The following is a 12272-nucleotide window of genomic DNA, read 5'->3' on the forward strand; positions in this document are numbered from 1 at the left end:
CTACCATAGGGCAAGTGGCAGGGTATAGCCTGTCCAGATCGCCAGCCTGACGCATGGCTAACATAGACAGATGCACAATCGCACTCACATTCACACCTACGGGCAATTTAGAACCACCAAATAACCTAATCCCACTGACTGCATGTCTTTGGACTGTGGGAGGAGACGATATCCCCCATAGAACTCACACAGACACGAAGAGAACATGCCCGCTCCACACAGATAGGTCCTGGAAAGGTGGTGGAGTGGAACTCAGGACCTTCTTGCTGTGATTTATTGAATTCATTGACAGATGGACGGTTGGCTAGAGTCCATCTCTTCTTAACTGAACTCTACATATAATCCCTGTTCTAGTGCTAAGGCCAGGCAGTTATCATGATGTCACTTATGAGCTGTTCTGACTGAACAAAGCAGACCATTAAGCACCATTCAGCATAGGTACCAAAATGGTAAAGTTATCCCGCTTCACATTAGGAATCTCTTTAATCTGCAGATATGCTTGTCATGCCTTATTGTGTGCTGCATAGTATTTTCTTTCTGTCTGTCACTTCCCATTCTGCCACTGCCTAGTCAGTTTTAATTGACTTTAATTAGCATCTAGTAATTAATTTTGTTTTCTACAAATTATTTGTATGAGTGGTCCCAGTGGGTGGCCTTGTTCATCTCGTTAGGGCCAATTAGCTGCAATTAACAACCACTAATGACTTGCTTTTTTCATTCCAAAACAAACAGTGCACACCCTGGCAGATTCCAACACTGCACAGAGACCTCTTGTGTGTATAAGTGGTGCTGGGGCCAAATGATGGGCCAGGCCTCTAATCAACACCTTCCCTGGAGAAACCAAACTCACTAAGGAAACATGTATCCAGCTTCCAGCTTCCCTCTGGTCTTTTTGTTGTCAGCCACTATTACACCAAAGCTTCTGGGAGCAAACTTACTAACAGAATAAACTTATGAGAAATCTTTATTTAGTTTAACAGTTCAAAACTTGTGAAAACTAATTTATTGTTGAGTGGGTGCTTATTTTTGCTTTTAAAATAATAATAAAAGTAATAATAATAAATCACATACTTACAGTGCCACTGAGAGACTGTCCTTTCTGCACTGTGACTACGTCTTACTTGCAATGTTTTGAGGCCATCTTCGTATATGGTTTTGTGTAAAGTGTAAGGCCTGATGAGTGAATCAGCTGATAAATTCATAATTTAAAACACATCCTCTTAATTAATCAGCATTTACAGTTTATCAATAAGACCACAGCCTGAAAATAGTGATAACGATTCACGATATGCTACAAATCTGCTTTATGCACACAATTCTAGCATTAGATAGGCCCTTTAATCCCTTGATTTTAATTCCGTACACTAAGTAAATGTGTACATAGTTTGAGTTTGTTCACTGAATCAATAATAACCCCCTACTCCCCATCACAATTCTGCTTGATTGACTGGTTGTCAATAACTGAGATCCACATTAGTTGTTCTAAAAGCAGAATTTTAAAGTAATGACTTTAAGTGTCAAAGAAAATGTGGATAAAAATGACTGATAAAATTGCGAGTTGTAAAACGTCAGGCGTGATGTGACCTTGCTCAAAAAGAAGAAAAAAGGCAAGAGAAAATCCGAAGTGTGGCTTTAAAAACGAAATGTTTTTTTTTTTAAAGAAGAAGTTGTTTTTTTTAATCTTCAAACAATATATATATATATATATATATATATATATATATATCTCAACCTACATATCGGGACATCGGATATCAGGGCCCAGCAGAACCCGAAGCTTGTATGAGAAAATGCGCTATCTTCGTCCCCAGTGTACCAACATGGTGAGATAGCATCTATAAGAGGCAGCCTATCGCCACAGATTATAACCATTAGTGTTCCCAGTCATTTCAATGCAATGAAGAATAATGCAGGGCCACAGCGTCGGTCTGTGTGAAAAGACTGTGTTGAGCACGTCCTCTCCCCACAGCCTTCTGCTGGGATAGACCTGCTGATCATTTGTCACCTGCCACTGCTTCAGTCAGACTTATTCTCCGGCCTTTTCCAAAGGAAATCATTTATTCACGTGACATTATCACGGCCTCTCAGCACTCTATTCTACAGAGGAAATGTATATCAGTCATAAAAAAGACTATTATTGTAAAGTGAACCACTTTCCTTATTATTTTATATTATTTATTCGTAACTATAATTTCTTTTAAATATTAGTTTGAGCTTTTCTTTTTAGTTTGCGGTGTTAACATTAGACATCCGTCACTAAAATCTGCTTTTAGAAAATTTATTTTTAACAATTTTCCAAGAAATAAAAAGGCTTTAAAACATATTGAGGTTTCCTGTAGTTTTTACCGCCACATTTCTATTTCCTTTTATTTTATTTTGTAACCATGATGCTTCACCTCTGTAACTTAAATAGTTATTTGTGGCGGACTGAAATGAAATCCCCTCATCCTCCACCCCTGAAGCTGACGTCACAGGTTTGTTAATAGGCAATAGGCTGAGCTCCGCTAGGTGAGCTCATTACAGCGTCTCTCTCAGAGAGAGCTCGTCAGAGGCAAAATGGGACACATATGACCACACTAAGCGCACAGACAGCATTTTATTGTTGTTCGTTCTTCTTCTCCACTTTAGCCAACTGCGGATTTTTCGCAGTGAATGATTTTAATATTTATGAATAGCTTTCTTTTTTTTTATGTCCTGAAATCGCACACCTCGGATCATCTTCACGGCCCGCTATGATCTCCAGTCAGTGATTATTATATATACATATTTTTTTTAAATACCAGTTTGTCTTCAACTGCTGATCTTTCATTTGGAGCAAAAGACTGAATTTGGATTGTTGCCCTGTGGAACAAAAAAATCAAACAAAAACAACTACTTTTACTCTCACTGATGGCGACCTAATCGATGCGAATAATTCGGATGAGCTGGATCTTTTGGATTATATGCACTAAAGCGAATCCATATCTAGGTGAGCGGGACGGAAGAGAAGAGGAAGAGTTGATTTCGCACTCGCACACTGGAGCGGGAATAAGTCTAGACAATGCTTCAGTGTGCCAGCTGTGAAAAACCTATTCTCGATAGGTTCTTGCTCAAAGTTTTGGACAGACCGTGGCACATCAAATGCGTCCAGTGCTGCGACTGCAAATGTAGTTTGACAGAGAAGTGTTTTTCTCGAGAAGGGAAACTGTATTGCAAGAATGATTTCTTTAGGTAAGAATTGACAGTGTTTGTGGTTTAGTATTTATAGAAAAGGTTTGGGTTTTTTTTAGTCAGTTAAAAACAGGTTAAAAATGCATTCCAGTGGTTGCAACTAACCATCTGTTTTTATACAATGGACACGCCTGTCTGCTGTTATTTTATTTCCTCGTCTTATCTTTCTCTTCTCTCTTTTCGTTTAATTCTCAGTTTTCTGTCTTCTTTGAAAGTGAAGCTAACCCTAACTGCTCGTGTGATTATTATGATGGAAAATATCTTACAATTGTACCTAATATTTGTGTTTAGCCTGTTTAGTTAGACAGCTGCATTTTTACTTTCTGCTCAAATCTTACAGTTGTGAAAAACTGACTGTGGTAATTTCACTGACTACAACACACTAAGTTTCCGGTAGTTTGAATGGGGGGTTGTTTTGTAAAAACAACACAAACTTGTCAAAACTGGGCCTAAAGTCATAGCAGGTGTAAAGGTGTTCTCCTAGATTAAGACCAACATATCACGTCTGTGCCGAAACTTTTCCCTGACTTTGGTTCTCCCTCTTGAACAGGAAATTTGGAACCAAGTGCGCTGGATGCGCGCAGGGGATTTTACCCAGTGATCTAGTCCGCAGAGCCAAGAGCAAAGTGTTTCACCTGAACTGTTTCACCTGTGTGATGTGTAACAAACAGCTGTCCACCGGAGAGGAACTGTATATCCTGGACGAATTCAAGTTCGTTTGCAAAGAGGACTATGAAAACAACTCTGGGAAAGACACAATCCTCCTTTCAGGTGATTTATTATTATTATTATTATTATTATTATTAATTATTATTATTATTATTATTATTATTATTATTATTATTATTATTATTATTTAGTGTAGGCTATTTTATTTATTTTTTAAAAAAGATTCCTGAGGTGCACCTTTCATAAATATTTAGCCTAGAGTAGTGGCATTTTCTGATTGTCTTATTCTGATTACAGTAACGACGTGCAGCGATCCAAGTCTGTCTCCGGACTCTCAGGACCCGCAGGACGACGGGAAGGAGTCAGAAAACGGGCATTTATCGGATAAAGACACGTGCAGCAACGAGAACGACGAGCAGAGCGCCGTCGGAAAACGACGCGGGCCTCGGACCACTATAAAAGCCAAGCAGCTGGAGACCCTGAAAGCGGCTTTTGCGGCCACACCGAAGCCCACCAGGCACATCAGAGAGCAGCTGTCAAGGGAGACGGGTCTCAACATGAGAGTCATCCAGGTAAAAGCAACAAATATAGAAAAAGAAAAAAAAAACCCCAGATAACTATAAGTTTACTGTTTTTTTATTCATACACAGACTCACACAAAGTGACAGTAACACAATCACCAAGGCACTAGTGTTACAGAGAATAAAGCCTTTGATGTAGGCAACTCAACAAAGCAATGTGGCTGGTGGCGCTTGCAAGCACCCACGTACAATATATGCTCTGCTGATTTTCATTTTTTCCCCCCGCCTCTCATTTGGGGTTTTCCTTAATCTGTGCGCCCAGTGCGTCCCTAACATCACAGAGAACTCATGATGCCCATGGGCATTTTAAAAGGCCCCCTAATAATAATAATAAAAATCGTGTCGCACGGATACATCTTGAATGCTAATTTAAAAATGCTATAAATTATATTTTTAGTGACCTAAAAAGTTAATTTTTGTGTCTTTTCTCATCAACTAAAACCTTACCCCAATTTACAAAGACCTCGTCATTATTTTGGGTTGATTTATTTCTAATCATCGTCTTCCAAATCATCCAACTGCAATTTGTCGCCCTTATTTCAAAAAGCTGTTGGCCACACTTCATAATTCATGCTCTTTGTTTTTGAACTGCTGTCTTAAAGGTTTGGTTCCAAAATCGGAGGTCCAAAGAGAGACGTATGAAACAGCTGAGCGCTCTAAGCGCTCGGAGACACGTGTTTTTCCGCAACCCGAGGAGAATGAGAGGCCTGGGAGAGAGAGTGGAACCAGGAGAGCTTGGACACTTTTCTTATTATGGAGGTGAGCTATATAAAATAATGATTAAGATTTAGTGTTTTAAGACTGTCACATCATAAACAAACAGATAAATAAGCAAATATGGTACAAAGTATCTATGCTTCTTCAGGTTGATGCATTAGCTGTAATCAATAAAATGAACCTTATACAATCTTATAATCAATGCTGTTTTTGACCAAATTGTAAAAATTCAAGATACATAAAAAAGCCACTACTATTCTTTCTTTAAATTCTGACACAATGCACTAATCCTTATGTTCATATGAGTGCAGAATATCCTGGTGAATACTATGGCTCAGGAGGGAATTATGAGTACTTTCAAGGCCCACCATTATCGCAAGCACAGACTCCAGCAGACCTGGGCTTTGTGCCCTCCACAGTCCCGGCTGGCACTCCACTAGGAGCCATAGACCACCATCATCCTGGGCACCACTGTCCCGGAGAGGTTCAGTGTTTCTCTGATACATTATCTCATCATCCCGTGGACTCACCAAGTCCGGAGCCCAATGGACCAAGTTCAATTCACAGCATCTCCAGTGAAATGTGTGGCCCCAGCACGCCCTTCACCACTGTTTCTCTCAGTGACAACGGATACACCAACCAGCTGTCACAGCCCTCTTCAGAAATGAGTGAAGGCACTGTTTGGTAATCAGGCTAAGACCGAAATACTACAAATGCAGTTTGAAGGCAAACCCTTAACTTTATTTCATATATCAGCTATTTATTTATAATTATTTATGAATATTTATTTATTTATTGTATTTCATTATGCTTTTTTTATTTTTATGTTGGTTATTTATTGACGGGCCACGTATTAGATAGTTTGGAATAATCTGTGTGAATTGGCTCGTTAATAGGTTCGCAGTGCTGGGCCTCACTGACTAAGCAATAAACAAATACATTAATACTGCTGAATCGTATTTTAGTGTTTACAAAACCTTTTCCGTCATGTACAGTACTGTGCAAAGGTTTTAAGCACATTTAATGCTTATATTCTTTATCCATTATACAAGAATATCAACTGGCCATAAGCCCATTCTGTATTCAGTTTTTTGGCCCATGCTAGCTGGAATAGACAGTTAAGAAGATGGATGTATGGATGGACAAGGCAATGGATATCCCCAAACATTCACACAGAGTCATAAAGAACTTCAGTGACAAGAACTACAAGGAGTTCTGCAAGATGCTATGGCCCACAGAGATCCCTCGTCTCATTGTGCTGTATTTATATCAGTCTAAGATAGCAAGAAGCGATGGAAACAACTGAGACCAGCCTAAATGCAAAGAAGAATTGTGACCATACATTCAAAATGGCTGGGAGAAAGAAAAAAAAGAGTACCCTGATAAGCAATGGTAAGTGCACCCATAAGAATCTGTGCTTTTTAAAGGAAAATGGTCATACTCAGTATTAATTTGAAACTTTTTTTCTGCTTAGTGCACTTTATGCAAAGTTAATTGATAAAATGTCAGATTTCAATGTCATTTCTAAAAACATTCACATTTTGATATGTTTAAAATTTGCACAGCACTGTATATGATGAAACTGACCTTAAAATTCAAATGTGAACTGTGTGATTGTATTTGTTTTATCACCTTTCAGTGTTTCAGCCAACTTACAAATTCCAAGTATGAGTTTGTGTGTAATATTCATGTTCATGTATTACACATGAACCACCCGCTGGTTACAGATCATGAACGTGATACATCTGACCAAAAACATTTCTCAGGACTGCGGAAACATTGCATTGTTTTTTGTTTCGCTACACCTTTCTTATGAATAATTTGCTGTTTAGCATGTGTTTGCCTTCAAAGTATTGCCATTTTAATCTGAACATTTACATGAGTAGAAAATGATTTGACTGTGACATGATATGAGTCCAACCTGACAGTATGTATAATAATGGGCAATAATGGACGGAAGAGTCAATTGTTTATGTGACACTCAAGTGTTCAGAGGGTTGATTTTGAGTTGTTTTAAACATTTTCATTCTGGCATTAAATGAAATGCCAGAATGAAATAAATGAAATTAAATGGCAACCCATTTAATGCTACTATTTCACTATGCTATTTTGCATACCTCAAAAAAAACTGAAAACACAATAAACTGTTGCCAAATGAAAGGACATCGCAAACCCTGCCATTTCAGTTGTAAAAAAAACAAAAAACACCTCTAAAGACTTAAACGGCTTTTGTCTTTAAAATGTCAAATTATTTATAACGATAGTATTTCACTTTTCCACAGACGACTTTTTTTCCATGAGATACTTGACCTTTCTTATCCGGTTTGTGAAACAGGCATCACAATGCTGTATAATAAAAGTCCTATTGATGATTGTTATTTGTTTATCACTTTTGGGGGAAATGATGGGAATTCCTTTTTCAGTCTTTCCTGATTTTGTGAATGTTTATTGAACAGGGATTTGTTAACATGTATGTAATCTTTTGAGATTTTTAAATAGACCAAAAAGATTACCAGAGGGAATCCTTTTAGTGTACAAATGTGCATTTAAAATATTTTTGTTGTCCTTTAATAAACACACTCTTATGGAGTCTGATGAAGAAGCCAAAGTGTCAGCAACTGCTTAAAAACTGCTGCAAGATTAGAAATAAGTTCTAAATAACATCAGCAACAATGCATAACCGCTAAAAGAGTTCAGCTCAAAAGTACTTGTATATTTATAACAGACATTGTAAATTTGCTTAGCTTAATCTGTTACATTGATTATGAAGAGCTACTCATTGCCATAATTTACTGTTCTGCTAAATCGGGAAAATTATGACTAAGTGAAATTCTAGGAGGAAATACAAAACGTCTCTTTGAAACTCTACTATAGATTCACCAAAATCAGAGCTGTTGTGCTAATGTGTTTATAGCAACATTATCTAATTGGCATTGTCAATATATGAACATCTTCTTTCCCCCGGTTATGTTCAGTGAGCCTAAGCGACATTTCAAAGACACAATGTTTAAGTAGAAAGTTATCAACTCACATTACATACTGTATATATGTTGGTTTTTCCTTGTGTTATGCAAAGGAGCTTCATAAAATCTTTGGCACTTGTTACTTTGCTAGGTGTTTTCTTGATAATTCAAGAGCTGCAAGCACGTATTTGGATTCGCCGGCAATAAACAATGAGCCTTTCTCCAATGCCAGCTAAGTGACATGTTGCAACATTAACAGGCTAACGACAGAGTGACTATTTTCAAGCCAGGGAAAGGTGAGAGCATCATAAAAGGGGACAGGACGCTGCATAGTGGATCAGTAAGCAGTGAAGCGGGAGACTGAAGGAGCAGATCAGTGGAGCTGATTGGGGGAGGGGTAGAGGAGACGAGCAATGTCACAAGGCATAAACTGCAGGAAAACATGTTTATAAGTTGAAGATTAGATTTGACAGTGGCTAACAAATGTCAACCTGATCACAAAATATTATAAAAAGACATATGAGAAAATGTGGAGCTGAAGCTGGAAAAGAGAGTTGCACAATTGTTAATATGGTTTGCATTAGACTGATGTGTTTGAAAAAAACAAGTTCAGTCTCCCTTTTGCGTTACAACTTTGCGAAATGTTACGCTGAATGTTAAAAGAGTGACATTCAGCGTCATTTCCCCCCAAAAATTCATAGCAGGCAACTTGTGCTTTTAAACACTATTAAAACGATGTGATAAAAACTATGGACTTTGACATAACTGGGCATGTTTTTTGCTTAACCAGACACATGTATATACCAGCTTATGATGATGAGCTTAACTTAAGCTGCTAAAAGAGCTAGATAACATCCTAATGTTCAATATTCATCTAGATTTTCTTATAAATACGTGCAACTTGTCAAGGTTAGTATCAGTGTTGCCTGCTGCTAGTTGGTAAAGTTAATGCTAAATGGTATTTTCACTTATGCTTAACTTCCTATTCACCCATAACCCTTTATCAAGTGTAGAACCCCATGTAGTAACTTTATTTGCATCATAACAACGGAGAAAAAAAACCCAAAAGAGTAAAATGTTCATGTGATATCCTCTAATAACACTCAAATTTTGAATTATTCAGTGAAAATCCTATAAAAGATTGAAATTGTTCCAGTCATAACATTTTCTTTAGGTGAAGAAGTTTAGGACACTGATGAAGAGGCAGGTGGTAGCACAAACCTGAGCTCTTGACCTCTCCAGTAATATTAACTGGTGGCAGTGTTATGCTACTGGGGGTTTGTTTTCCTGGTGCTGTTTGAGTTTGTAAAGGGAATTCTCCCTCAGAATCAGCGATTGAATTGACAATGTTCCAGAGGGCAGTAGGGGCTGAAACATATGCTATCCCCAACTGAACACCTGTAGAAGATTGTGGCCCAGTGTACTGTTCACCAAACACTAAAAACACCAAATGAGAGAAGAATAGTGTTGTAGTAAGGATTCTGAGAGTTGCAGAAGCATTGCCAGGTGCACTGAAGCTGCTCTAGCCCAGCACCTTACCTTTAATTTGTTACCTGTCTGTAGAAATGTACAGCTACTTGATATAGAAATGTAATCCTCAGCAGATAATGCTGCAGTGTGAGGGCTCTGAGATGCAATCCAGAGTTTATTTATGTCATTTAAATGTGCTCTCGTGTCATTTCAGCTTAGCATGAGAGATAGTACTGCTGTTCTTGCTGGCCTGCTCTGCTCTCCCTCGTACTGTGTGTGCAAGAAATTCTAATCATGATGGTGAACTTAACATCAGTTGGCCATTCAGTGTAATTTGGTAGAAAGTTTACCACTTAAAGCATGTCTGAAAATGCCCCTAATACACAATATTATATTTTTTGCTAATATTGATCTTTGAATTCTGCTAATTAACTGAAATTTACAACATTTACATGTTCCCGTTTGCTGTAGCAGATAATGTTATGCTGGAAACGTAATCCCTATAATCTCAACAAAATACCTTGATGAAGAGAAAGATTTGCAAGTCAAACGTGAAACCAGCAAATCAATTTAAATCTCACTGACAATGAGAGAGAGGGGGGGGGGGGGGGGGGGGGAGGCGGGGGAATAAGACTTAATTGACCTCTAAGCATTGATTTGTGCACTTACCTACCAATTTAACTGCTTTCATAAGTGTCCTGAAAAAAATAGCAAATCAAGCAAGCAATCATGGAACCTGGTGTCCAGGAAATCTGAACTGTATTTTATATATCGGGTATGTTTTATGCACAAAAGAGCTGATGGCTAATTAGCTGCCTACCGCTGACTGGATGGACTGTTTGACTCCTATTATGCCCTGACACTTGAGCTGGGTATCAGCAGCTTGGTTAGATGCCTGCAGCTATAGTATCTTTATTGTTCTTCACAAGACTAGACAATGTTCTTAGACATAATTTGTTGGACCAATTACCAAAAGTTTTTTTTAGTCTCTTCTCAAGGAGCATAATACAGTCACCCATGAAGACTTAGCGTGAACAAATATAACTATCTTACATCCTGTGTATCAAAATTTAAACACCTGAAAACCGAGAAAAGAAAAGAAAAACCCAAAACAATAAGATAAATGCTACCATGTACTAATAATCTACTGCAATTTGAGATGAATCCTTCTGGTCCTTATTTGATTTGAACTTAAATTTAGTATTTTTCTCATTGCTGTTCTTTTTAGCCCCTTTCTCAATCTAGCCCAATTCACAAATTTGACTCTTTCTTCACTTTATGCTTGAGGCTTGGTACTCCAGTTTCTGCATGAAAATCATTCACACATAGAATTTTATAATCAATGCCCACAGTAATAGGATTCCTCTGGCCATGGGCAATTAATACAGTTTTCTCCTTTTTTCCCTCCTTGCGCTGATCTCAAAGCTACGAGACATTGGCTTCTCCTCATTTACATATTTATTGCATTGGACTCAAATCTGGCGAGTGATTGATGTGGAGCCTGCCTTCTGAATTTTTAGCGGTCTATTATTATGAAAGACATGGAGGGGGGCTGCAGCACGTCAGTGTAATTTTGATTAAAGTTGAAGAGGACAGAATCACGAGTGTTCCCCACCTACTCTCTTTTCCTACACTGCTTAATCCGTGAGGCCAAGAGCTGATTTCAGCCTGTTATTGAGCCTGAGGAGTCAACCATTCACAAAAAAAAGGCAGATTCACTTGTTAAGATTTTAATCAATGTGTCACTTGCTCCTAAAGTTAATGACAATGCGATTATTTTCAGTTATTAATGGGTCTTTGGAAAACTTTTTCTTTCCTCTCTTCTATTTATTTTGGATCATGTATGTGGCTGTATTGTTCAGAATAATGTTACGAGCAGTATCCATCTGTTCATGAATGAAATAATAAAAATTGTTTTGAAAGGATGATTTTCCTCTGCATAGCAAAGGCTTTTGCACACTGAATTCCTTCAGATTGCTTTGCTGCACAATGCAGACTGAGACAAAGACATGACACTGATGGCTGATCAGATGGTAAGCTTGTATGCTCAAGTGTGAAAAACTCTGCTCTGCATATGGTATATGTGCATACGTGCATGTAATGGGGTGCAGTATGGAGGTGACTGTAGAACAGTTCTCCAGCTCCAATAGATCAGTTTCAACGTTTCATCTAATGTTTGAGCAAGTTTGGGAGATAAAATGTTTCTTGTTTAGTGCAAGCTTTAGCAGTTATAATAAAGTAGCTAACATTCACTCCCATTTTTTGATTAAATGTAAACTCAAACCTTATAAAAGTTTCAGTTCAGGCGAATTTGCCTAAAATCAAAAGCAACCCTCCTTCTCTCATCTATACTTACACCAGCACTCATCTGGAGGCCGGACAGATTCTTGAGAACTTAGATGGCTTTTATCAGTCTGATTTAGATGTAGTAAACTAATGCTGATACATGACATTACTACAAGCTAGCTTGTCAAGCACAGGGATTTCACTGGTTGGCTGCCTTTGTCCTTCAGAGCCAAAGGACGTGCATTATGAGATGCGGTAAACCAACAGTTCCATGTGGAGTTGGCTTTCTATGGTCCACTGATATGCCCTTAATGTATGCAATTTAATGTGACACATCTCTCAAATGGACTCATTGCTGGACTGGACTGATCTTTGC

The 12272-nt window shown here is 38.1% G+C and overlaps 1 protein-coding gene across 1 annotated transcript; it reads left to right on the top strand.

Annotated features, from left to right (window-relative positions):
• The first annotated feature begins 2529 nt into the window (after positions 1-2529).
• On the top strand, positions 2530-5964 carry LOC113030507 (LIM/homeobox protein Lhx1-like). The gene is made up of 5 exons (XM_026182014.1): positions 2530-3210; positions 3761-3981; positions 4177-4451; positions 5063-5219; positions 5489-5964. Exons 1-5 carry the CDS (start codon positions 3041-3043, stop codon positions 5863-5865), a joined length of 1200 nt encoding a protein of 399 aa, XP_026037799.1. The 5' UTR covers positions 2530-3040; the 3' UTR covers positions 5866-5964.
• Positions 5965-12272: the final 6308 nt, after the last annotated feature.

Source organism: Astatotilapia calliptera, chromosome 10 (assembly GCF_900246225.1).
Source record: "Astatotilapia calliptera chromosome 10, fAstCal1.2, whole genome shotgun sequence".
Taxonomy (NCBI): Eukaryota; Metazoa; Chordata; class Actinopteri; order Cichliformes; family Cichlidae; genus Astatotilapia; species Astatotilapia calliptera.

Coding starts and splice junctions, on each gene's coding strand:
- LOC113030507 (XM_026182014.1), top strand. CDS start 3,041: ATGCTTCAGTGTGCCAGCTGTGAAAAACCTATTCTCGATAGGTTCTTG. Junction 3,982..4,176: donor AGACACAATCCTCCTTTCAG/GTGATTTATTAT, acceptor TTCTGATTACAG/TAACGACGTGCAGCGATCCA. Junction 5,220..5,488: donor ACACTTTTCTTATTATGGAG/GTGAGCTATATA, acceptor ATATGAGTGCAG/AATATCCTGGTGAATACTAT.